At 40.5% G+C, this 27,977-nt stretch overlaps 2 protein-coding genes across 3 annotated transcripts; one reads left to right on the forward strand and one right to left on the reverse strand.

The window, feature by feature from the left end:
- Nucleotides 1–228: 228 nt before the first annotated feature.
- Nucleotides 229–9,047, reverse strand: ppil4 (peptidylprolyl isomerase (cyclophilin)-like 4). Its single transcript, XM_027029812.3, has 13 exons — nt 8,840–9,047; nt 7,941–8,008; nt 7,200–7,264; nt 6,858–6,975; nt 6,468–6,610; nt 5,676–5,772; nt 4,498–4,614; nt 4,159–4,283; nt 3,681–3,747; nt 3,155–3,266; nt 2,796–2,892; nt 1,310–1,433; nt 229–906 (listed from the first exon to the last, which is right to left on the reverse strand). The coding sequence occupies exons 1-13, from the start codon at nt 8,907–8,909 to the stop codon at nt 697–699; spliced, it is 1,413 nt and encodes a 470-aa protein (XP_026885613.1). The 5' UTR covers nt 8,910–9,047; the 3' UTR covers nt 229–696.
- Nucleotides 9,048–9,106: 59 nt separating this feature from the next.
- On the forward strand, nt 9,107–27,960 carry LOC113568256 (E3 ubiquitin/ISG15 ligase TRIM25-like). Of its 2 annotated transcripts, XM_081695519.1 has the most exons (8): nt 9,107–9,697; nt 11,607–11,702; nt 11,887–12,111; nt 24,025–24,120; nt 24,940–25,173; nt 25,342–25,501; nt 26,367–26,472; nt 26,571–27,960. In XM_081695519.1, exons 1-8 carry the CDS (start codon nt 9,107–9,109, stop codon nt 26,725–26,727), a joined length of 1,665 nt encoding a protein of 554 aa, XP_081551645.1. In that variant the 3' UTR covers nt 26,728–27,960. The 2 variants fall into 2 exon arrangements, with proteins under 2 accessions (XP_081551645.1, XP_026852246.2); XM_026996445.3 differs by lacking the exons at nt 9,107–9,697; nt 11,607–11,702; nt 11,887–12,111 and adding an exon at nt 21,870–22,607.
- Nucleotides 27,961–27,977: the final 17 nt, after the last annotated feature.

Genomic DNA, 27,977 nt, shown 5'->3' on the forward strand with positions numbered 1-27,977 from the left:
ACACAAACCCCAATGACAATTCCAGCTGAGTAACTGCAGTGTACTGAAATATAAATTCATAATTGAAGTTTCCAGAAAACTGTTTCAGAGGTCCTCCATCAGTTGTGCAAGCATATACACACACAGCTGAGGATGGACCTGTGAAACACCATTTCTCTGGAAACTTCACTACAATTTGAATACCTCTACAGCTATATATTTAAAAAGAAATGTACAGTAAAAATAAGGTCTGTGTGCCATCCACATGTTTTAATACCCATTTCCATAAAAATGCAAGATATATATATATATAGTCAGAATGATTAGAGTCTGACAAGCAGATGACGATGACATACACATCTGGGTAATTTATTAGAGCAGTGGTCAAACCCTCTTCCCAGTGCTCGACCTTCCTACAGACCTCAACTCCAAACCCAGCATGGACTGACTGCATCCAGTCTGGTTTGATCAGACACGTTAGATTACTTAAACTTCAGACTTTTGCATCTCTTATTGTGACACAAATGTATCCAAGTCTGAAACACTTGCACTAATTCACACTGTAGTCCTTACTCCCTATGATGTATGTATGCATGTGTGTCTACACATATGTGCACCCAAACACTGAAGACCCACTGCTACATAAACACACACACAGAATCTGTCCTTATTTTCCCTTTCTTTCAAGAGACACTATGGTCATCATTATGGGTGGGGTCAGCGATGTCGGCTGCGTTCTTTGTCCTTTGACCTCTTCGGGCTGCGGCTGCGCTCCTTCCTGTGGCTCTTCTCTTTGTGCTTGCCATGCCTGTGGTGACCATCTCTGTCCCGGTCCCTATCCCGGTGTCGCACCTTCTCCCTGTCTCGGGAACGCGAGCGGGAACGTGGCCGGCCTTCCTGCCGCACTCTCCGGGCCTCGTCCACGTTCTGGAAACAGACACACAGGGAGAAACATGAGCGTGCCCACCCCTCTGCACCAGTCTCTCACCTGTCTGCCTGAACACTTGCTTTGGTTTCTTTCTTTTAGGTCATTTTCAGAAACTGCTTTAGAAATATTTAATAAAATAAAACAAAATAATTAAAAACAATAATTACAAATTTACAAAACTAATACGAAAATTTACTTCTCTGTAGCATGTCTGTACAAATGCATTTTCAACATCGGCTTTCAACTACTGGTGTTCCCAAATACTCTATCCTGCCTCTCCACACTGGCACATAATAGAATACCACTTAAAAGATTCCCAGCAGTAGCACTGACCCTAGAAACTCTTCGCTAATGGTCCTAAAGCATCGGTTTCCTGGCCTGTCAGAAGTCTCTGACCTGTACCTTTGATTTCTTTCCCTTCCTGCTGTCGTTGTCATCTGCCTGGTGCCTCCGGTCGCACTCCTTCCTGTCATCCTTCCGACCGAATGCCTCCTCGTTCACATCCAGGACGAGGTCATAACGGGAGCTTTCAGGAAGGTTGTTATGGGAAACAACACTCGGACATGACACTTCTGACCACAGTCCCACCCATGGAACCATGTCTTGCAGAAATAATGAGGATAATGATAAGTTCCCTGAGTGGACAATGAAGCATGTTATTGGGAGTCAGTATAGCTACAAGGACAACATACCAGCAATCATATATGTATGCACACACACACAGACACACACACAGAATACCAAGATGAAAAAAAAACTGTTCAGAATAACATTGCCCAGTCTGTCTACATAACCCAGAACTGCTACAATATTGCACAGAGCCACAATACGACACAATGTTTACCATGTTGCAGTTTCTGCAGTACTGGACAATTAATACCTGACCAATAGGAGTGTCATGGATAATAACGGCATTGGAATCAATCATGACTGTAGGGTCAAATACCATCCTCTCCGTTTTTCCCAAACATAAAGCGAGGTGATTGACATCACACCAATGGGCAGTTTACTATTTCAGAATGATATCTGTTGTGCCAGAATCTTTGTAGTAGGCTTAATGTGTAACTATACAAATCAACATGTAAGCAGACGCCCAGAGTTTAACAAAAGGTGAACTCTCATAACCCTGGGGAGCCCCAGTGCTGGTAAGACTTGGGGTCAGAAAGAATGCTGTGGATCTTTACGTGCTTGATGCAATTAGTCAAAAAGAAGAAGAAGAAAAAAAACAAACAAAAAAACACCATTTAAAGGAGTGTTACAATACTCATGTTCAGTGTTCACAATTTAATTTTTGGGTCTACTAGAATAGATGAACCTAGTGTGCTCTGATTGGTCAGCTCACCCACTCAGTTCTAGCCAAGCTTGTCAGTTGGCGGGCAATAAGGATTGTGTTACAGGATTGCAACATCTTGTAACACGGTAACAAAGGAAAGGGATGAAATTCTGACGAGGCGTTTCAGGCGGCTGATTAGAGTGGTTTGTGTGGGAGACTTCCTCTGGCGTATACTTTGGGCTTTGTAGCTTTTCAGACTTTATATGCACAAAAACATAACACACTAAAAGAAATGGGGGGAAAAAACAAAAGCATAATGGATTTCCTTTAATAGTAAAAGGGTTGACTTATCTGTTTTCGTTTCAATCAAACGGCTAATGGTAATTGCATAATCCGTGCCTTGCCCTTGTCTATAAACAATCTAAAATGTATCTAACCATAACTTTCCCACATCTTTCAGTAGACACCACATATTTCTAGAGACTGTAAGAACACATTATGCAGACTGTAATTGCCTATTACAGAAGGTTTGTCTTATTTGTATTGGTTCAAAATATTAATAGATGAACATGCATGCATTTGAATTTTGAGATTTTTTTTTTTTGGGAAGGATACTCTTGTTTGGGCTTGACTTTATCTTTCAGAGTCAGTTTGGATCTGCTATCCAGGTCTTTCTCATAGGCTTTAAAGTCATCTTTCGTGTACTTCCCACCTACACACACACAGATGAATATGTCTTTAGCTCCTGACATTCATTACTACTGAATATCCAAAATTTCTAAAATACACAAATATGCCAAGTGTTTAAACACAATTAACTGAATGTAAAAACTTGAATTTAGATCACTGAGGGTCTTTAGGAATCTAATGACTTGGGTCCATCAAACCAGAAAAGACCACAGACACATAACATTGCACAAGCAGATGGCGGAATGGAAACTATGCATTACCCCCACAACCAGACCCACACACACCTTTGCCTTTCCATTTGATCTTGGACACCGACTGGCTGAAGTCCACATGGATACGTCTGTCGTCGATGAGCACGTTGTCCATCTTAAAGTAAGCTTTCTCGCAGTCCTCCACCTGCAACATGCACAGTTCGGCAGTTTTGTTATTGCTATACTTACTCCGACTCGACTGATTCTGCAACCCAATGATATTTTATTTTTTAATGGAACAGGCTTCATTTGCAGCTTTTCTTAGGACTGTTTAGACCTGTCAAATCAACTGTGGTGAATCATACAAAAGTGAGTGCATGGTGTCCCCTGGTGGACTTGAGTTCACACTTGAGCAAAGCTTTAAACCTAATTATATAACTGCTGACACATATAATGTTCTGTCGTTCTGCGACAGCTACGGCGGTACACTGCAGCTCATGTGAATCACAGTGAAGAGGCTGGCTCCACTGAGCTCAACTCTGGCTTCATGAGTGCTACCTCTGATTGGGACATTGGTGCATTTCACACTGCGTGACATGTCAACATCTCTCCCACAAACCTTTTCAAACTCGATGAAAGCGTAGCACAGAGACTCGCCTGTCTTCCAGTCCCTGATGATCTCACAACTGCAAATGAAAACAAACGGGCTCTATCAGAGCTGGCCTTCAATCATTTCCACCTTTTCTTTAAAAAAAAAACCAAAAAAAACAATTTTTAAAAAGCAACATTTTGTATTGTACTGTGACTTCTAAAGGCAGCCAAGAGAGGTAGTGAATTTCATTCAGTATTCAGCTCAAACAAACTGATGGAAACCTACACCTGGGTGTGGAACTGGGTGTGAACTAGTTTGAATTCAGGGATGTCATGGTTGGTTCCACTTTGGTTCATCCCAGCTTCACTGGTGCATTGTCAATTAGACTGGTTACAAAGAATTCATTTGGCTCAGGTCTTTGCCTACTGAACCGATGGGAATGGCCCCGAGCTCACAGAATGAACAGAGCTGAAACAGTGACTGGGTTAAAGGGAGAATCACGCACCACTGGATGGGGCCAAAGCGAGAGAAGATGATCTCCAGGTCTTCATCCGTGGTTACTGGGTTCAGCTTACACACGAACAGCACGTTCTCCGGGGGTTTGACATCTGCGTCGGGCAGGTCACCTACCTAAACCATACATGCATTCATGCAAGCACACAGTGTCGAAGGTAATTAATGCAGCAACTAAATCCATCAACTATCCAAGATGTTTGCACGTGTCCATCTCTACAACACTATCCTCTGTCAAATATAACTGGCATGTCTGTCAACATCTCCAGCAGTGTGGCGTGTGTGTGTGTGTGTGTGTGAGTGAGAGTGAGAGTGAGAGTGAGAGAGTCACCATCTCCAGCAGTATGGCCTGGGTCTTTGCTTCCTTCTCTTTAATTAGCTCATCCAGCTCCTCTGCATCCTTCCCTTCAGCATCATTTATCTCTTCATCTGCTCCAATACGCCCACTCTGAAACACACACAGTGTTAAAAATAGCTTATTGCACCTACAGTACATGCACTGACAATAGTGATTGAACAAAATTTTTTTAACAGCCGATGGCCAATATATAATGCCGATTTCATGTTATTTTTTTTGCTTTTAAAATTCAACAGTTTAACAAATGACAAAATTTCTGAAATTAAATGAGCATTTAACAGTCAGCATTGCCCATTTGCTTAAGCAGAGCTGCACTTTTATCTGCAGTGCATTTATTTTAAATTTAAAAATGTCAACAACTAGATGTCCCCAGGTAATCCAAAACTTAATTTTTTTTTTAAAAAGCCGTTATCTCAAAAGAACTTTTGATTGGCCAACCATTAACTGACAAGTCTTCTGCAACTTCTTGCAAGTACTTGCAATTTCTTACTTTTTAAAAGAAACCATCCAGCCCAGCGATTTACGCTTCAAACTAAAGACACAAACTGTATACTTGTCCACACCAATTGGAATTTTTTTTTTTATACACCTTTGTGTGCCAGACACACAAAGTCCGGTGGTCGGAGCCCCTGTCGGTCCTGGGTTCGCATCCCAGGTAGGGTGGCTAGAGCCCAGGTTGTTTGACTTGACTAGAGGCAAAAAATTATTAAACACTAATGTCTCAGCAGTTGTGGCTCCTCCCACCAAACCCCTTCTCTTGCTGTGGCTCCTCCCACTTCCATTCTCCACCACCCCAATTACCCTCATATGATCTAGGCTGACCAGGAAGCTATTCCTGGTTTGCTCCTGCAACAGATGTTTTTTTCATACTTGCACTCATAAAACACAGATTAGGATTTTTAGATCCCAGAACAGATACCTGTTGTTTACTTGTTTTTGTTGCTTATTTTGGTTTTTATTACTTATTTTGTTCTTGTAGCAGTGTCCAGTGTCAACCAGAGGAGACTGGACCCAGACATCTGTAAAGCAGCTCTGTGATAATGGCTCTTGTAAAAAGCACTATATAAATAAAATCGAATTTGACCACAGGGAGTGCACAAAGCATGCTAGGAGCATAGATGGCATGGTGGGCTGGAGGCGGGGACACTCACATCCAGCTGTTCTCTGGTGGGCTCTGGGGATCGGTCAGGCACGGGCAGATCTACAGGGTCATCGAAGGGGTCGTCCAGAATCACCGTGTGATTTATTCTGGAAACACAACACAAGCCAAGAAGCTGTAGGGAGGACAAAAAAGGGCCCAAACAAAAATGCGTCCGTATTTTCGTGATCCTATCCTCCCTTAAAACCCATTCCAGACCCAGCTGAGTGTGGTTCTATTCAAATAGTGATGACCTGCTCCAAGTTTCTTTGTCCTAATAAGGAATCACATTCAGCTATTTGGATTTTTTGCTTATAAACCTCTTGAATCTGCTTCCTAAATGTATGGCTATATCCTTTGAAGTTATCCAAACACTGATGTCCGATTTATATTATGTGATTAAGATATGAAACGATGACATAGATATTGTCAAGAAAATTAGATCTTAGGGAATGAATTCTCCTCATCGCTGTTAGTTTGCACGCATTACTATAACTCACTGTCCACTTCACTGGAAACCTCTACCTTGCACCTCCGCACGCTGGCCACTACATTAGGTACATTATGTCTCAAAGATGTGGTTTATAGGTGCATAGCTACAGTGCTGCTGGAGATTATACACATCAGCATGGCTGCTGGGTTGAGAGGGGTCCACTGCTTTGTCATACCCAAATATCCAACCACTGCTCCTGCACTCAATAAAAACAACCACTTATTTATGTCTGTAGAGTCCAACTGTCAAGGTCTAGTCTAATCTAATGTTTCTAATAAAGTGGAGGGTGTAAGAGCTGTTTTGCGTGCCTACCTGATGTCCTGGTATGGAACAAAGTCTTTGTCCACGAAACATTCATTGATTTTGGTCAAGATGTCCATCCCCTCCGTCACCTCCCCAAACACAGTGTGGACGCCATCCAGGTAGTCCAGGTTCTCCCCAGTGGTGATCAGGAACTGAGGAGCAGCAGCAGATGATCACACCAGGCCCTCCAGGCTTTCGTCAAAATACGTAACATAAAGCAGTAAACACCAAATCATCGGACAGAAAATATATAAAGTGTATGTATGCGCACATTAATATGCAGGGGAAATGGCTGCAGTTTATATACTTGGGGTCAGTGAGTGCACTATGTTTGAACTTAAACTCTTAGAGTGTTTGTCCATTTTAGCACCAGATTGACAATAGCGGAGCATGCAGAACCTGAGAGCCATGCTGGTCGCTGCCGTTGTTCACCATGGAGACGGTTCCCTTCTTCCTGTGCTTGATCCGTGGAACTTTCTCACCGTCAAAAAAGCGTGCCTGGTCCCCGTAAAGTTTACTGTGGGACATACATGCAAATGCCAAGATTTCACTTCCTGTGATTACATAAACTCCAGCATTCTAAAGTGGGCAGCTGGATTTAAACAGGAACAAACTATTTTTGAACAGCACAAACACTGTACAAATAAATTACAACAAAAGTCTGGACCTGAAGAGAGTGAAACTGGATCTCATTTGCAAATGAAACAAATCCAAACATCATTACGAGGCATTATTACTGACCAGAACACAGACTCTCCTCCACGCCCAGTGCCTGTAGGGTCACCCATCTGAATGATAAAATCTCTCTGAATGGGGAATGACACAGTGCAACCAAGTGATGATAACTATCATACATTCACCAATAATATCTCCATGTTCAACCACAGGGGAAAAGCGCAGCATGTCTAGAATATTGAGTGAACTTGGGTGTTTCAAGATGCTCAAACAAACAAAGTTCTCAATATTACACATTAGTACCACATTCTATGCATAAAATAAATGACCAATAGTGGTATTGTCTGCAAAGAATGCCACTGCTGTGTATATAATACAAAATAAAATTTTGATTGCACACTACCCCTAATTTCCCATTCTCATTTGACCAATGACTGTAGCAATGAATACATTAATTGAGCTTTGGGCATATTTTAAATTGGAGATAAGGAATTTCAAAAAGATTATACACACAATAACAAAAGCTATGCAGACCCATTTCAATTCATACATTCATAATGCCTGAAAACTGTTCATGGAAATGCTATTAGTTTTTCCTCAATCACTTTAGTGCAATTCTCAAAGGTTTTTATGACAATGACTGAAAAGACGCAAGATTTCATTTTTTTTCTGTGCCATATAACAATTTCGGCAGTACAGTTAGACATTGTTATATGTAACCTAGAAGACTGTCTGCAATGCTTTAAAATTGGCTTATTACAAATCAGTCTTGGCTGAGAAGACAGCGCAACCTTGGCGAGTTCTTACCTGGACATTGTGAATGAGGCAATAGTTGTAATACTTGATTTTACACAACTTCAAGAAGTTTAAGCAGGCTGTCAAAGAGAGAAAAACCACGTAGTTAAGACACTCATGGCCAGAAAATACGTTATTGGTCACTTTATCGTGGCAACAATCAGTCAGTGACGGCGTAGTCAGACAGCTGCCTGTTTACTAGTTAACAGAACTAACTAGTTAGCTAGATAGCTAGCTAATATAGGTAATAAAAAAATGACCTTGCTTTGTCAAGAAGAGCGGCATACAGTACGCATACAATGCGTCTAGTTTCATGCTAGTTAGCTTGTGTTAGTGTTCCTATAACAGCACTTGTTAAACATCATCTTCGACAGTACGTGTCCTCTGACTCTAGTTAAGATTTCACAACTTAAATGTGCTTTGCTGAATAGTTGTATTAAAGTTATAATACGGGGCTTACATACTTCCTAAATAATGCATCTTGTGTTTACAGCTTTGTGTATGAAGTTTAGCAGTACACAAGCCTTTTATGTCCTTTTGCATTAGCTTATTAGCTAGGTTAGCTGATTGGCTAACTAGCTATAACTGCTAGCTAGCTAGCTAACATTCCTAATTCTACTGAAATAAAATCCCCCAGAACTAACTGTAGATAACTAGCTAGCTACATATCTCGAGATATTTCAAGACAAATAACTAGCTAGCTGCATAATGCTGTTTAGCAATGTTAAAATTACCAGTAGCTCTAGTGCAGGCTTTGTAAGTACCTAGATTGTTAGCTACTTCGCTATATATCTAGCTAGGACAGTTAACAACCAAATTCTTTATATATATAGTTTGCTAGCTAGCTAGCTAGATTATCTAGCCACATCTCAAACGAATGAATACGTCAATGTTTTAGTAATATTTCCTACCTTTGGGTCTTTCCTCCGTGTATAAATCTACTACAATATCTCCTAAAGTTGTTTCTAGCAACACCGCCATCCTTATTTAAAAATCATACAGGACGCGCAGACTGAGCATGTGTTAGGACAGAAGACTCTTTAGAAAAAGTGAGGGAGCCGTCTCCTGGCCTTCAGTGTAAATTCCGTTTACACCGAAAAACGTTAGGGCCTAGCCACTCCCTATAGCTCAGCGAAAATGAAACTGGTATCAGGACAGCTTTCAGTTTGGGAGCACAAATGGCGGAGGCCTGTATTTCAGTTGTTCAAGAAGAGTTTTGCTGTGCAATCTGTCTGGATCTACTGAAGGATCCAGTGACTATCAACTGTGGACACAGTTTCTGTATGGTGTGTATTAATGATTACTGGGATCAGGGTGATCAGAGGGGAGTCTACAGCTGTCCACAGTGCAGAGAGACTTTCTCTCCAAGACCTGTTCTACACAGGAACAACATGCTGGCTGAAGTGGTGGAGAAACTGAAGAAGACTGAACTCCACCCTGCTTCTCCTGCTCACTGTTACGCCAGACCTGGAGATGTGGAGTGTGATTTCTGCACTGGGAGAAAACGCAAAGCCATAAAATCTTGTTTGGTGTGTGTGGCTTCCCTTTGTGAAACTCATCTTAAACCTCATCTTGAACTTCCAGTATTGAAAAGACACAAACTGACCAAAGCCTCCAGACAACTACAAGAGATGATCTGCTCCCGGCATGATAAACTGATTGAGCTCTACTGTCGAACTGACCAGTGCTACATTTGTTATTTATGTGCAACAGATGGACACAATGGACACGACACAGTGGCAGCTGCCGCAGAAAGAACTGAGAAAGAGGTGAGAACTAAAATCCTTTGGTATAATTCCTAGCTCTTGATTACATATACAATGTAATCAAATTACATTTACATGGTGTAAATAAATATGTGATTCAAGGATCCCTAAGACAGAGAGAGAGATACACACATAAGATAAAGAGTTTCAGGTCTAAGACCTCTGCCCACTGAGATCTTGGTAATTTTACTGTGCCAACACTCCCAAAGATTTCCAAGAACCACCCACTGGGCTTGCACTACCACTGAAAGCCAGATGGGGTCACAGAGGGTTCTTACCATAGACTGTGTGGTTCTAACATTAGCAAGTATTAGGACAGTGGCACAATTTTTATTGTTTTGGCTCTACACTTCAGCAACTAGATTTGAAATAAAACTATGAAAATAAAGATCCAGGGAACATATTGTTAAACATTAAACATGTTTGTATCATACTAAACCTGAGTTAAACATAAAATGTAAACATTTAGGAAAGTTTTGATTAATTAAACAGAACATAAAAATAATACATTACTGCTAAAAAAACTAGCTATAATATTCTAATGAGTGCACTTGATTGACAGCCTGCTTGTTACAGATTCACAGCCTACTATACTACTCACGCAAAACTGATTTTAATGGTGCAAGCAAGGAGAATCAGAGTAGTACAATCATACATGTGAAAATCTATTAATGAGGATTTTGCAAACAAGTCTGAATTCCTGACACCAGATAATCCTCATTTACACATCCTGACAGATGGGTAGGTCTTCATCTTTTCTATTAAGATAAAAATGAAACAATAGCCTTTTGTCAAGTACAATTGTCATAGTACCTTGGATGGTGAAAAAGTCTTTTGTGGTAATGTCAGTGTAGGCTACACTAGACAAAGCTTATGTAAGCTTTACTCAACATTAGGACCACCCATTTTACATGGAAAGAGGAGAAATTCTAGTGAAATAAACTGGACATTTTCTGGACTTTGAAATGGTATTCATAGAATACACTTTGTGGGCCCAAAAGAGCAAGATTAACCTAGTCAGATTTAGGTTCCATGGGGCTTTAAAGTGCAGAACACAAGATTTTATTTGAGGACACGTGTGTCCATATTGAATAAACTGTGTAAAAATTCCAGCTTTTTTATGCATTATACTCCCATCGTAGGGATTGTTGGTAACGGGGCAGTTTGCTCTATGGTTGTGACTCTAGAACAGTGGAGATATCTTCTCTGGAGTGACGAATCACACTTCTCCATCTGGCAATCTGATTAATGAGTCTGTGTTTGGCGGTATTCAGGAGAACAGTACTTGTCTGACTGCATTGTGCCAAGTGTAAAGTTTGGTGGAGGGGGGATTATGGTGTGGGGTTGTTTTTCAGAAGCTGGGATTGACCCCTTAGCTCCAGTGAAAGGAACTGTTAATGCTTCACCATACCAAGAGATTTTGTACAATTTCATGCTCCCAACTTTGTGGGAACAGTTTAGGGATGGCCGCTTCCTGTTCCAACATGACTGCGCACCAGTGCACAAACCAAGGTCCATAAAGACAAGGATGACTGAGTTTGGTGTGGAAGAACTTGACTGGTCTGCACAGAGTCCTGACCTCAACCTGACAGAACACCTTTGGTATGAATTATAATTAGGCTGCAAGACAGGCCTTCTTGTCCAACATCAGTGTCTGACCTCACAAATGTGCTTCTGGAAGAATGGTCAAAAACTTCCATGAACACACTCCTAAACCTTGTGGAACGCCTTCCCAGAAGAGTTGAAGCTGTTATAGCTGCAAATGGTGGGCCAACATCATATTAAACCCTGTGGGGGTTTAGAATGTCACTCAATTTCATATGCGTGCGAAGTGAATACTTATGGCAATATAGTGTATTTTCACTGTCTTGTGTCTCTGTTCAACTGGCTATGATGTATAACTTGCGCACAGAAAGAGCTAAAAGAGGTGCAGAGGAAATCCCAGCAGAGAATCCAGGAGAAAGAGAAGAAGGTCCAGGAGCTGAAGCAAGCTGTAAACACTCTTAAGGTGAGTGCTGTGCAGAGAGCTGCTGGAGCACCTATTTCACAGCTCAGTCAGACTTCTCCTCCAGAGAGCCAGATAAATCAGTGTGGAAACACTTTAGGATCCTATTCAGTCACAATCTAGGGTAAGTATAATATTTAATAAGAATGACTTCAGTATTAAATATTATGTCTCTGTTTTCCTACAGCATTCTGCACAGGCAGCAGTGGAGGACAGTGAAATAATATTTGCCGAAATGTTTAAGGAAAAGTGCTCTGAGCTGAGAGAGCTGATCAGAGCTCAGGCGAAAGCTGAACTGAGTCGAGCCAAAGGACTCCTGGAGAAACTAGAGCAGGAGATTTCTGATCTTAAGAGGAAAGACACTAAGCTGGAGCAGCTCTCTCACACTGAGGATCATATTAATTTCATTCAGGTATCGATCGCTTATATGACCTACAGATTGAGTAGAGCTTTAGATATATACATTATATTTATGTTTTTTAAATGCTTCTTGCTAAAGATTCACTGAAGCACAAATAAAGAGACCTGACAGAAATCACAAGCATGTCTTTGGTCTAATCTGCTCTTTCCAGAGTTTCCAGTCTCTTTGTGTCTATGCTGAAACTGACAACTCATCCAGCATCACTATCGGTCTCTCATTTGATGGAGTGAGGAAATGTCTTACTAGTCTAAAGAACCATCTAGATGAATATTGCAACGAGGAATTTAACAAAATCATCACACATGGTAAAAGGAGCTGTGCTATTTTGAAACATAATGATCAACTTTACTTGGTTATAAGCATGGTAAAGATTTCATAAGCAACACAGAAATGACCTAATAAGCATTTATTGTTGCCCTCTATGAGAGAGATCACTTACACAGTTGCACTTTTGGATATTCAGTTATTTAAAACCTTGGAATAGTTTTGTTTCCAGTTATATACATAAAGATATTTTTATGCCAAACAATATTCTGTACATAGGGTTATTAAGACTGTTAAACATATTTCTCTGATAGTGAAAGTTTATGAGGAAAATTTCAATTGTTTTTTATTCCTACATAACAATCATAAAAACATGTAAACATGTGGGGGAAAGATTATTTCATCATTAAGAGTGAAATGTGTTCCATGTTCAACCTTCAATCTTCAGCCCCTCAGTGGACTATTCCAGTGCTATTCAGAGTAATAATAATTAAAAAAAAACAAAACTCCAACACAGTGGAGACAGACACAAAGAGAAAATGAGAATGAGATAAAGAACACACAGAGTTTGCTCGGAGTGAGTGGATGTAATTGTAAAATGAGATCGATTATTAGAAATAGTCTAATCACTACTACTGGACTCACTGTTTCCTCCTCTATTTTTGTCCTACATAAAGATGGGTTGATGTTCACATGACACCTGTAGGCTCTGCACCAACATGGAGTCTCAATGGATGCTGAACAATATCGATGGCATTCTGCCTAGGAATTACAAATGCTTTATAATATTATGGCTATGATTAAAAATAAAGAATAGTTCCCTTCTTCTAGTACTGTTTCTCTACATGTAAGCAAAGTCAAACGTTGAAGGTTTACTGAAACAAACCTATCAGTTGTAGGACATTGTGCTTTTGATTTGCTGAACACTAACGTCATTAATCACACGATGCTTTAATAATGGTTTGTTCATTTATACCAACGAATATGAACGATAATAGTAACTTCAGCTACAAATTTCCAACATGATTGTGCAGGAGATGAGAGCGTTGAACTCCAGGATCCCGGGCACCAGACACAAGCGATGCCGCAGCCACACCCAAACGTACATCCCACCATCATGTACGTGAGCTTTCGCGTATGAGACAGCAGACTGAGACTTTAATGACGCATATATCTTCTTCCATTTCTCTGAGTGGGTTTTGCTTTTGTGTTTGTAGATGCGACGGCTGTAACATGTTCCCAATGATCGGGCCCAGGTTTAAATGTCTGGACTGCAATGACTTCGACTTTTGTGAGATTTGCTTCATAAGCCACCAACACAACGTCCAACACACCTTTGATATAATTAATTAACCAGCTCTGTTTCACTGACCAGGCCAGAGTCATAAAAGCATCCACATTGTAAAGCGGAACTTTGCAGATTTGAATGTTGATTTTTGTAATGCTGCGAGACCGGATTGAGGACCAAACGCTGAACAGAGCGACATTCCTGTGCAAATCCATAATAATAATTCGTCAATTAATTCAATCGCAATTGGATTTCAGTTGTAATTCATCACTAATTAACACGAGGGCATAAAATGAATGCTAACTAATATATCAAGGAATTACAAAACAGCAAGGCAAAGGAGAACAGAAACAATCAACATAGAACAAGTAGCCAAAACAGTGACCAACAAAACAGACTATCAATCTTAATGCTACCTAACACAGGGTTTAAATACATAAGGTAATGACAAGATGAGAAACACCTGAAGACGTGGAGATGAAAATACTAGGGAGGGAGTCGTGACAATTTAATGTAGATGTAGATCCTCTAATATGAAGGTCAGTCTCAAGCATTAATATGTGTTATAATTACATATAAAGATATATTTTAAAGATTTGTTACAAAACTTTTATGCTAACAATATACACAATATCAATATTCCTCTCTCTTGGATTCAGGTTTTGTGTTGGAGGGGCAGTGAGTGAAATGATGGAAAGCAATAAACTGTTGAACAGTGACTTAATTTAAAAATAAGGAGTTTATGAATAAGTATTGTATGTTCTTAGCATATGGTATATTCTAATATATTCTTTGTGCAACTTTAGATATTTAGTCTTTAAAATGATGGCCAGACCTACAATTTCTAAAGATCTGTCCATTCTGCATCTCTTTCAGTTAAGAACAAAAATTAATAAAAATGAAATTAGATTTAAGAATAAAAATGAAATTAGACTGCTGTTCTCTTAGTTGTAAAACAGTAGAGGCTATAATGTTGTACATGCTGAAAATGGTCTTTTTGTTGCTTTTTGTATTAAGTGTATTTTTACGAGTAACAAAATAAAGTGGTATATCTCGGTAACAATATCATTCATGCATCAGAATACACTGAGACTTGATTTACTCAATATAGTAATCAATTTAGACTTGATTACTTCTCCAGTTGCACCACTGGGGATCCTTCATGCAGTATAACCCATCACAGTAACCATAGTGATCATGTCTGAGATCTAATGCTCATCCCATCCACAACCTACCAGTCTCCTGTTATGTGATGCCTTTATTGATTTCCCTCTGCTGGCAACCCCTAGCAACACCATCAGGGTCAATGCACATCAATTGGGACTAATGATGTTTGTGGGCCTCTAATAGTAAATAGTGAACACCGTGACGTGAGGAGTGAGACACTGGCACATTAAGTCAGCCATTGTGAATGCAGGGTCACAACCCATGAACTTCTGCACGATCTCTTCACTCTGCTGCTCTGAGTGCCTCCTGAATTTGAACTTTCACTCTGGTGATGTACGCAGTAATACAATCATGCCTTCCAAATATGTGTTTAACCTATAGAACTATGTTTAGAAACATATGTGTGTATAATTGGACTTATTTGACCTTTACTTGATAGCCACTGTGATAAATGTTTCAGTTAACATTGATTGCCAAGTTAAGGATGTAAATATGTGTTATTAGAGGCACCAAGTGAGGTAACGCACATACTCTTAATTCACTTGGTGCCTCCAGTGTGATTGAATTCTATAATATAAATCTGCCTTTTCCTGACTCCTTTCCAGCAACATCCACGTGGCTGTTCATTTACATTTTGTTTCTGTTTCATATTTGTGCTTGTCTGTTTTGAATTAGTGGCACGCCTCATTATTATTATTAATTAACATTTATATAGTGCTCAAGGATGCTTTACAGGCAGATATCAGCTTTTACAATCCCTTACACACTGATGAGACGCGGCAGCGTCTTTGCACGCAGCGTACTCTCAGTCGGAAACCACAGCCCCCTGAGGGGACCGCACTGGGTGCAGGGGAAGGGGAGGAGGTTAAGACCAGGACAGAGCACCACCCATCACTGGACATACACACACACACACACACACACACACACATAGAGCACCACCCATCACTGGATACACACACATAGAGCACCACCCATCACTGGACATACACACACACACACACATAGAGCACCACCCATCACTGGACATAAACACACACACACACATAGAGCACCACCCATCACTGGATACACACACATAGAGCACCACCCATCACTGGACATACACACATAGAGCACCACCCATCACTGAACACACACACATAGAGCACCACCCATCACTGGATACACACACACAGAGCACCACCCATCACTGGATACACACACACATAGAGCACCACCCATCACTGGATACACATGCACATAGAGCACCACCCATCACTGGACATACATACACATAGAGCACCACCCATCACTGAACACACACACACAGAGCACCACCCATCACTGGACATACGCACACACAGAGCACCACCCATCACTGGATACACACACACAGAGCACCACCCATCACTGGATACACATGCACATAGAGCACCACCCATCACTGGACATACATACACATAGAGCACCACCCATCACTGAACACACACACACAGAGCACCACCCATCACTGGACATACACACACACAGAGCACCACCCATCACTGGATACACATGCACATAGAGCACCACCCATCACTGGACATACATACACATAGAGCACCACCCATCACTGAACACACACACACAGAGCACCACCCATCACTGGACATACACACACACAGAGCACCACCCATCACTGGATACACACACACAGCGCACCACCCATCACTGGATACACATGCACATAGAGCACCACCCATCACTGGACATACATACACATAGAGCACCACCCATCACTGAACACACACACATAGAGCACCACCCATCACTGGATACACATGCACACAGAGCACCACCCATCACTGGACATACATACACACATAGAGCACCACCCATCACTGGACATACATACACACGCACAGCACCACCCATCACTGGAAATACACACACATAGAGCACCACCCATCACTGGATACACATGCACATAGAGCACCACCCATCACTGGACATACACACACACACATAGAGCACCACCCATCACTGGACATACACACACACATAGAGCACCACCCATCACTGGACATACATACACACACAGCACCACCCATCACTGGACATACACACACATAGAGCACCACCCATCACTGGACATACATACACACACAGCACCACCCATCACTGGAAATACACACACACAGAGCACCACCCATCACTGGACATACACACACACATAGAGCACCACCCATCACTGGAAATACACACACATAGAGCACCACCCATCACTGGAAATACACACACATAGAGCACCACCCATCACTGGAAATACACACACATAGAGCACCACCCATCACTGGACATACATGCACATATTCTCTTTCTCTCTCTCTCTCACACACACACACACACACATTATATATATATACACACAGGTCACATTAGTTCAGGACAATTTAGAGTAATTAACCTAGTTGTGTGTGTGTGTGTGTGTGTGTGTGTGTGTGTGTGTGTGTGTGTGTGTGTGTGTGTGTGTGTTGTAACGCGAGGTGGCTCGAGTGCCGCAGGGCAAAGGGCAGGACGCACAAACTCCAACGTCTGGAACTTACATTTATTAACATTTAAACATACAACACTAACGGCACTCACAAGAATTACACACGCTTAACTCAAACAAGAAACAGCGATACGTTTAACTTAGACAAAAAGAACAGTACATCAAACATTTTCTACGTTACATCCGCACGCTAGGGCAACAATGCTGACATGGGTTTAAATACGCAGGTGTGTGCAGGCGTGGCCACAAACGTGTGTGTGTGTGTGTGTGTGTGTGTGTGTGTGTGTATATATATATACAAATATTTAATGCACTTTAAACTATAATGTTAACATGAGCTGAGGGCTATTGTCATATAACCTAACATTTATTTCTGTTTTTATGAGTGTGTAAAGGAAGAGCACACTGATTATGACAGAACCCTGTTGAAAATCTTTTGCCTGAAGCAGAGAGCAGAGGGATTGATTTATTGTAGAGACCCTCACAGGCCAGTCCTGTCCCAGTCTAACTTGCCAGTCTTTGTGTGCTTTATACATGCTTTATCCTGTACAGTTGTTAATGTTTCGTCTCTGTTGGGACACTGCATAATAAGTCAGGAGACACAGAGGTATTCCAGTCAAGACCTGATTAAACATCAGAGAACATGAGACTCAATGGTTGCACTGGTGATGAATGGACTATGAATGGTGACTCAGACACATGAACAGTCTTAGGTGAGCTTGGTAACTTATTCATAAAACATAAAATAATCCACAAGTCTGTGTATGATACTTTATACACCATTTTAGATACCATTTTAATAACTGTAAATGCCTTTGATAACATTGTATTTAAAGAAGAATTTTCCAGTGTAAAGGTCTCAAATGTAAAGGAGTGGTAAATGTAGACTCTTGTATGCATGCCAACCTAGAACTGTATTTAGCCTGAGAAAAATATAAGAAGATGATGTTATCTTATGAATGAATCTTTTATTCATGATAAAGAGCTACCGAATTAAGCAGGACCTATAGGTTGTACTAGCTCATTTTTGAGAGCAGGATTTGTTTTTACACCGAGTCCTCAGGGCATACCAGATAGTCCACATTTTTTGCTCTAGCCATACCCGCAGGAGCCTGTAGCAGGTATTCAGTGTTGTCTTGTTGGTTTAGGTAAGCAAGGGGTAAACTGTACTTCCTGGAGAGCCAAAGCTCTGGGATGAATAATGCTACCATAAGGGATGCTGGAGTAGATGCTGAAATAATGTGTGCAGCTGATCTGAGGGTACAGAGTGCAGGACCACAGACAGGACTAGGCACTGACTGGGATACAAAGACCATATACAGCACTTAGTACCAACGATGTACCAAATTAAGCAGTACATATTGGGTGCACTAGTCCTTTTCTGAGATCAGGACGTGTGTCCGCAAGGCACATTTTTTTGCACTATTGTGTGACAGTGTCGATATGCACTCCTCCCTCTTTTGTTTTAGTGACTTTTATGCAAGTATAGAACTAGAAGGACACTTCTACTCAGTTCAGAGTACACAAAACTAATCTCACAGTACTGATCTCTTTCAGTACTGATTGCAGAAAAATGGCAGAGGCCAGTATTTCAGTAGATCAGGACCAGTTCAGCTGTCCAATCTGTTTGGATCTACTGAAGAATCCAGCAGCTATTCCATGTGGACACAGTTTCTGTATGGTGTGTATTAATGACTGCTGGGATCAGGGTGATCAGAGGGGAGTCTACAGCTGTCCACAGTGCAGAGAGACTTTCACTCCAAGACCTGTTCTACGCAGGAACAACATGCTGAGGATGCCAAAACTGGCCATTATATAATCATGTAAAAATATAATTGAGCACAAATAAACATCTAGAATCTGAGGATCAGCACAGTCTCCTGACTCTTCATTGCAGAATTTCTAACAGGTGCTTCATGAAGTATGAAATGAAGATAACCACAGGAAGTCAGACTGCAGGATGTGAGGTTAAAAGTTAATGAGAATCTGTTCTGTTAGGTTTTTATAGTCCAAGGCGTTTCCTGATTAGCTTTGTATCATCTTATCAGGTTTAAGAAAAAATGTGGCAGAACTGAGGATGCCAAAACTGGCCATTATATAATCATGTAAAAATATAATTGAGCGATTTCTCCCCTCTATTCTTATTGCTATACTCTTAGAGTAAGAAATATAGCGAGACTGGCCCTACCACATAACCTATTTAATGCTTAAATTTTACTCCAGGTCTGGTGTATTTTTTACAATGTTATGACAATACTTACTTATCATATTAAATTAAGAGCATATTAAGATCTTAAGACTTTTTTTCCATAACAGCATACATTTCACTAATTTCTATCACTGATTTGTGGAGGCATAGGACCATTAGAGAGACTGTATTTAAGTCATTGTAATTACTATGACATTTCACAAGTCAGGATTCCAGTGCTTTGTCAGTTTTGGACAGAATTGACCATAACACATTTTCACTAAAACTGTAGTAATAAGTCCTGAATAAGTGTATTGTAAAATGTTGAGCTAGTAAATTTAAAACCTTCCCTGAGAGCCCCGCCTCACTCGATTTTTTTCACACTGGCCCCGCGCACCCCGCACACTTTCTTCAGCGTGAATTCTCTACTAGGAGAAAACACACAGTGTGTCTGGTTGCCCTCTGTGAAACTCATCTCTAAAAACACTTGTCTTCCAAAAAACAAACCCTCTCTCTCTCTCTCTCTCTCTTTGACGCTCGGTATCGTCCCGTCCAGCTTCAAGCGATCCACCATCGTCCCCGTCCCAAAGAAACCTTGACCCTCCAACCTCAATGACTAAAGCCCTGTTGCCCTCACATCAGTCGTGATGAAGTGCTTTGAAAAGCTAGTCAGAGACTTCATCACATCTTCACTGCCAGCCTCCATGGACCCACTGCAGTTTGCATACCGCCACAACCGCTCCACTGATGATGCAATTGCACATCTGCTCCACACCACACTGACTCACCTGGACGAAGGGAGGGGAAATTATGCTAAAATGCTGTTTGTCGACTACAGTTCAGCATTTAACACTATCATTCCCTCCCTACTCACTACTAAGTTGGGAGATCTAGGACTGCATACATCCCTGTGCGACTGGATCTCCAACTTCCTAACAGACAGACCACAATCAGTACGGGTGGGCAACTGCGCCTCATCCACCCTCACCCTCAGCACTGGAGCTCCTCAGGGTTGTGTCCTAAGCCCCCTGCTCTACTCACTGTACACCTACGACTGCACAGCCACTTCCAGCTCTAACATCATTGTCAAGTTTGCTGACGACACCGTTGTCATGGGTCTGATCTCGGACAACGACGAGAGGGCCTACCTGGAGGAGATTAAACACCTGGAAAACTGGTGCCAGGAAAATAATCTCCTCCTAAACGTCAGTAAGACAAAGGAGCTGATCGTGGATTGCAGCAAGAAGCAGGAGCGGCACTACCAACCTGTGAGTATCAGTGGAACCACGGTGGAGAGAGTAGATAGTTTAAGGTACCTTGGTGTTCATATCTCGCAGGACCTGTCCTGGTCCTGCCATACCAGCTCCCTGGCAAAGAAGGCTCGTGAGCGTCTTTACCACCTGAGACGCCTAAGAGACTTCAGACTGCCCTCCAAGGTACTGCGGAACTTCTACACTTGCACTATCGAGAGCATCCTCACGGGGAACATCACAGTCTGGTTTGGGAATAGCACCAAGCAGGACAGACAAGCACTCCAAATGGTAGTGCGCTCAGCAGAGCGCATCACTCACATGGAACTTCCTGACCTGCAGACCATCTACTACAAGTGGTGCCAGACCAAGGCCAGGAGGATTGTGAAGGACCCCACCCATCCCAACAATAGACTCTTCTCTCTGTCGAGGTCAGGGAGGAGCTTTCGCTCCCTGAAAACCAAGATAGAGAGACTGAAGAAGAGCTTCTTCCCACAGCCCATTTGGGCCCTGAATCAGGGAAACTGATAAACTGTGGGGACCACCACCACCATGTAACATAACATTATATATATATATATATATATATATATATATATATATATATATATATATATATATATATATATTCAATTACCTTGTAACACAACAACTGTAAATATGTTATTCTACAAAATGGATCTGTACATTCTGTAGATTGTGTACATATATACACAACCATATACATTGTACATTGTGTATATAATCATAATACACATATATTGTACATACATTGTTAATATATTTTGTACATAGAATATATATATTTCTCTTTGCATATATATATATATATATATATTTCACATATATATAATATCTATATTTCTCTATGCACCCCTGTTTTCTTTTCCTCAGTTTGGACAGAGCACTCTCAACCATTTCACTGCGAGTTATACTGTGTATGACTATGTATGTGACGAATAAACCAAACTCTCTCTCTCTCTCTCTCTCTCTCTCTCTCTCAGCTGGCTGCAGTTTTCTGCTTCCCATCTTACAGCTTTGCTCCACCCTCCACGGCAGAACCCGGAAGCCACTTCTGTTCAGAGGAAACGAAACTGATTTCAGAGTGTTTTTTTTCTCTCGCACTCGCACTCTCTCTCTCTCTCTCTCTCTCACTCTCTCTCTCTCTCTCTCTCTCTCTCTCTCTCTCTCTCTCTCTCTCTCTCAGTGTAGACGTGTAGGAAAATGGCAGAGGCCAGTATTTCAGTTGATCAGGATCAGTTCAGCTGTCCAATCTGTTTGGATCTATTGAAGGATCCAGCAGCTATTCCATGTGGACACAGTTTCTGTATGGTGTGTATTAATGACTGCTGGGATCAGGGTGATCAGAGGGGAGTCTACAGCTGTCCACAGTGCAGAGAGACTTTCTCTCCAAGACCTGTTCTACGCAGGAACAACATGCTGGCTGAAGTGGTGGAGAAACTGAAGAAGACTGAACTCCACCCTGCTTCTCCTGCTCACTGTTACGCCAGACCTGGAGAGGTCAAATGCGATTCCTGCACTGGGAAAAAATGCAAAGCCATCAAATCCTGTCTGGTATGTTTGACTTCTTACTGTAAAACTCATATCAAACCTCACTATCAGTCTCCGGCCTTCAAAAAGCACAAGCTGATTAAAGCCTCTGCAAAACTTCAAGAGAAGATCTGCTCTCAACATGGCAAACTGATTGAGCTATACTGCCATACTGACCAGAGTTGCATCTGTTATTTGTGTATGATGGACCAACACAAAGGTCATCATACAGTCTCAGCTGCAGAGGAGAGAACTGACAAACAGGTGAGAAATATAAATCTTTATTTACTAAGTCATTCTGTTTATTTGGTTTTGTTTTGTTTTTTACGATAAGTTTCAATAGTCATTTATAAGTCAATTCAGTTCTGGAATTTGCGGGAATGATTTTGAAATGGCTAATAAAGGGGCACTCCTGTGAGTAAGGAGTGGTAAATAAATGTGTCCTTCTGCCCTCTATAACCAGTAAACACTCATCACTCAACACTCAATGGCTTGCCATGGTGGTGTCTAAGCTAAACTAGGTCAAGGGGAGTGTTCTCTGCCTCTTATGTTTCACACTGGGATCTGATTATTAATTTCACCTTTATGTTATTTAACCCTCATCAGCCTGGGATTATATTTCCTGTGTATAGATTCTTTCTTTCATCTTTGCAAAGTCTAGTTGTTTTTTTTTACGCTTCTACCTGCTGTTTGTTCTTTGTTTCCTGGTTTTATTTCTGTTAATTTCAAACTGTTTTTATTCTTTGAGTCTTATTTATTACTACCTTGGTCTTTTGCCATTTACATTGACTGCCTTTTAAGTTCCACATTGACTATAAAGTCTTGCTTTTAATGGTAAAAGCCTTTAATGGCCTGGCTCTAACATCTCCTGAAGCATTATAGCGCATTGTACAACCTTTGCTCAGCTGGGCAGTGCTACTGCTAAGTATGCTGGCAACATACTTGGAAGATGGTTTTTCTTAGATAGCTCCTGAACCAGGAGTGACAAAATGCAGTCCTGGAGGGCTGGACTCCACCAAATTAACGATTGCTCCTTTGAGACACACATTTATTTATGGCATTTAGCTGACACTTTTTTATCCAAAGCGACTTACAATTATGACTGAATACAACTTGAGCAATTGAGGGTTAAGGGCCTTGCTCAGGGGCCCAACAGCTACACACATACTAAACCAGGCAATTGATTGATGAGTTAAATCAGGGGAGTTTAACTAATAGTTCATGTATTACTGTGGTGTCAAACCCTGGTGTGAAACGGCCAGAGTGCAGTATGGTTTAATGATCAGTCATTTGCAGGTGTGATTTTGAGCACAGCAGGTTTAGCAGGTGTGTTTGAGCACAGCAATCGTTAAACTTTCCTGGACCACAGGCCTCCAATAACGGACTTTGATAGTCCTGTCCTAACCTGTGGAATAGTGTTCCTGAAAATAGGAATGCAAACTCTGGGTATTTTTAAGTCTGGTTTGGAACTGGTTGTTTGGCCTAGACTACATGTTGATTAGCTATTTGATTTCATTCTATTTTTCTTGATTTGTTTTAATGGGATTTTATTAAATATGCTCGATCCTGTAAACTTTGTTTTAATTCTTACTGTATAAAGCATATGTTAGACTAAAAATGTAAAGCCTAATATAAATGATGATAATTATTTTTATTCATCTAATTACCATTTTTCTTTAAGACTCAACTAAAGGAGATGCAAACAGAATTCCAGCAGAGAATCCAGGAGAAGGAGAATGAGGTGCAGGAGTTGAAGCAGGCTGTGAACACTCTTAAGGTGAGTATTGAGCAGAGAGTGCTGTAAGACACTTTAGAAATGTACACGGCCACATGGTGGACAATGTGGAATCTAAGGGAAAAATCAGTGACGGTGACTCCGAATCACAATCATTTGAGCAGAATGGAATAAATAGATTCAAACTGTTGCTGCGCTTGAAACCTGGGTTTCACACTTGACTGTTCAACTGAAAGTGTCCTGCACATGGAGCCAACTGATAAGTTAAATATTCCTTAACTAATGGAGACATGGCACAATAAAAATAATACAATAATATAATCGATTGTGTGAATGGGAATGTGTGGAAGTTGTAATTTACCAGTAAATCAGACAATGAATGTTGCTCTTTCTCTCAACCTTACAAATGCTTCCTCAGCAGGTACCAACAGAAATACAGTAATTCTTGCCTTTTTGAAGCTTTCGGGATATGAATTCATAAGGTTGACCTGGGACTTGTGCCTGAGATTTGTCCTCAAACACATGTTTTTGGTACTAGTCGTATTTTATTGCAAGTAATGTAGATAAGATAGGATTTCAATCTAAGAGATTCCACCAAGGATTGATGAACAACTTCAGTCACTGAATCCAGAGGCAGCAGAAACACATACAGCTCTCACTGTAGGGGTCTTCACCAATTATGTGTGGATAGTGTGGATGTGCTTTAAGCTGTTTTGAAACCACTCTTTTGAATGAAAGGATTCTAAATGATTCAGCGTGTTCAACACTGTTTCACTCACTTCGCCCATCAATAGTAAAAATCCAAGGCAGAATAATAGTTCAGCCTTAAGTGTACCATCTGGTGTCTGTGTCTCCTAACAGTGCTCTGCACAGGCAGCCCTGGAGGACAGCGAGAGAATATTTACTGAGCTGATCCACTCCATTGAGAAAATGCGCTCTGAGCTGACAGAGATGATCAGAGCTAAGGAGAAGACTGAACTGAGTCGAGCCGGAGAACTCCAGGAGAAACTGGAGCAGGAGATTGCAGATCTTAAGAGGAGAGACACTGAGCTGGAGCAGCTCTCTCACACAGAGGATGACACCCACTTCCTCCAGGTAACAATCACTGATTCTATTTACACAAGCTCAAATGCCTTTTCCCAGAGGTTCATCAAAGCAATAATTAATATACTAGTCTAAAAAAGGACCTTTGGTGTGATTTCATCTGTGATGATTCTTCACTCTTGCAGACATGGCTCTTTCTGTTATGGTTGTTTGTTTCAGAGTTTTCATTCTCTCTGTGACCCTCCTGTGAATGATGACTCCTTTATATTCACTGTTATTCAACATGTCTCATTTGATAAAGTGAGTAAATCCCTCTCTGATCTGAAAGAGCAACTAGAAGGTCTATATGAGGAGGAAATCAAGACCATCCTTTCAGATGGTAAGAGGAGCTGTTCTGCTATGAAACATAATGTATTTTACTTGCTCACTCATACAATTTATAAAGTTGTACAGATATTAAAATATGTTCTGTTATTTATAAATCTGATTTAATGCGGTCTGAAGTAGAACCTTTGTTCTCTGAGTTTGTAGAAATTTGAACTGTATGAAATCTTGGAGTCAAATCCAAAAGTTTAATTAGTTTATAGTCCAAGAGATTTTAGAAATTCATACATTTTATTTCCATAAGTAATTTATTATTACATGATTTATGATGCCTGTCAAAAGCATTCACTAGTCTCATGCAGAAGGTGAAGACAATACCTTATGAAGGTGTATAAACTATGTTAGTTCAATCAGCTAGTATACTTCTGTGCTGGATGACAAGAGAGACTCAATGATAAATGAGCTGTCTTGCCCTGCTGTGCACAGAATTTCAGCCAATCGGAGTGTAAGAACTAAAAGGGAGTGAACAGGGAGATCTACCAAAGCAGGATGAATGCTGCCTATACTGCCGTCCAGCTAGTGATTAACTTAATTTTAGTCTTGGAATAACTTGTGATGGCTAGATTCTCCACTGGAAGTCATTTTGAGTCTAGGTTTAGAGCTAGTCTTGATCTGAAAAACTGGCCCTAAAACTCGATTACACTCTAATTATTATAACCAATAAAACATAGTAATCATAAAATATTGTGTGAAATACATGAAATTTCAAATGTGTGTGCAATCGTTGCATTTGAAAAAAAGATTTAACAATCATTCAGACTGAAAGAGGAGTGGGTCAAAGAGGCTCTTGCAAAGTTTAGCCTGAATAAAATAAGTATTTAATGACAGAAACTGAATCAGGTCTTTGCTCCACATCTCAGGTTATCTCCCTGAAGTTTCTCCGTTCCAAACTAAGGCTGAAAATGAGGTGAAAATGAAGCCCAAATCTGAGCTGAACCCGAGGCCTACTATACATCATGGAATCAGGTATGCATGTTAGCCTACGTGTATGATACAGCAGATACATTATTATTTCAGGGAAGGGTTTTGCCCTTTTACCATTTGTTGTGTTTTTATATATGTAGGTGTGATGGCTGTCAAATGAAACCCATTCGGGGTCCAAGGTATAAGTGTCAAAGCTGTTTTGACTTTGACTTCTGTGAGAGTTGTTATATCTCCCGTGATCATGGCTTCAGACACACCTTTGAACGTTTTGATAAACCATTCTTATGGTTTCAATAACCAGGTCAGTCTCACAAAATGCTTCATTTGGCTGATTTGCTGTATACTTGTCAGTTGCCTTATTATAAACATTCATATGTAAAAAACCCTTGAAGATGTAGTCCATCTGTATGTGTTAGCCATCCCAAAACATAATATTCCTGCAGTGACTAACAGATTGTACATGACAACAGATAATGAGTCTATAACTACACCTATAAATCTACATATAAGAAAAGTGTGCATAATATTCAGTGACTATACATGCAAGGGAGGTAATTCTAATAAAGTGGATGGTGAATGTATTATTGATCATGTTTTACTGTAGTATATTAATATAAAATGTTTTGACATCTTAATTAAATGAGTGTGCCCTGACGTTAACAGCCTATAAAATATTGAGCACGATTACAAGTGTCTAAGTATTTATTTTGTTTCAATTATGTAATCTTTTTTCTGACTTTCCATCATAACAACACTTTAATCTATCTTAGAGCACAGATCACACAATATATCAGAGAACTTTTGGAAAACTCACATTTCTCATCCGTAACCTCTCTCCAAATTAGATAATGCTTAGATCCCTCATGTTCGGCTATTTTTACATGGACTTTGTGATGTAAGAAAGGGAGCAGAAGTTGTTACATCAAATGGAGAGAGAGAGAGAGAGAGAGAGAGAGAGAGAGAGAGAGAGATAGATAGATAGATAGATAGATAGATAGATAGATAGATAGATAGATAGATAGATAGATAGATAGATAGATAGATAGATAGATAGATAGATAGATAGATAGATAGATAGATAGATAGATAGAGATCGAGATCTTTACGCTGTGTCACTGTGAAAGCACTGGGTTTTTATGCATTAGAAGTACAGTAGAGTTATGGTTAACAGCAATCACAGTAAACTGTTTGCAGAAAATCAAGGTGGTAGGTAATCAAAGTCTGTGCTCCATTAGTAGTGTTTCATGAGCACAACTCTAACTGGTTCTGACACCTACGTCCTCAGTGGCTCTTTAATCTCAATCACAATCCACTGCATATAACATTTAAATGTATTGATTCTTTCATTATGAGCCAGAATCCTCTAATGTGATGCACCGTACCAAAATCCTCTAATGTGATGCATTTTCTGTTTCTGTTAAGAAACAGAAATATTTCTTAACAGAAATGTTAAGAAACAGAAATGTTAAGAAAAAAAGTGACCCTAAGTTTGTTCACTTGCACAAATAAACATCTAGAATCTAAGGATGAGCACAGTCTCCTGACTC

Source organism: Electrophorus electricus, chromosome 2, assembly GCF_041902795.1.
Source record: "Electrophorus electricus isolate QZ-2024a chromosome 2, ASM4190279v1, whole genome shotgun sequence".
Taxonomy (NCBI): domain Eukaryota; kingdom Metazoa; phylum Chordata; class Actinopteri; order Gymnotiformes; family Gymnotidae; genus Electrophorus; species Electrophorus electricus.

Bases quoted from the DNA above. Each gene is read 5' to 3' on its own strand.
- ppil4 (XM_027029812.3), bottom strand. From the start codon at position 8,909: ATGGCGGTGTTGCTAGAAACAACTTTAGGAGATATTGTAGTAGATTTA. The intron at 7,265-7,940 runs GTAAGAACTCGC...TTCCCCATTCAG, and splicing joins GCCTCATTCACAATGTCCAG to AGAGATTTTATCATTCAGAT. The intron at 907-1,309 runs GTACAGGTCAGA...GTCTGTTTCCAG, and splicing joins GGAAGGGAAAGAAATCAAAG to AACGTGGACGAGGCCCGGAG.
- LOC113568256 (XM_081695519.1), top strand. From the start codon at position 9,107: ATGGCGGAGGCCTGTATTTCAGTTGTTCAAGAAGAGTTTTGCTGTGCA. The intron at 12,112-24,024 runs GTATCGATCGCT...TTTTTCTTTAAG, and splicing joins ATCATATTAATTTCATTCAG to ACTCAACTAAAGGAGATGCA. The intron at 26,473-26,570 runs GTATGCATGTTA...TTATATATGTAG, and splicing joins ACTATACATCATGGAATCAG to GTGTGATGGCTGTCAAATGA.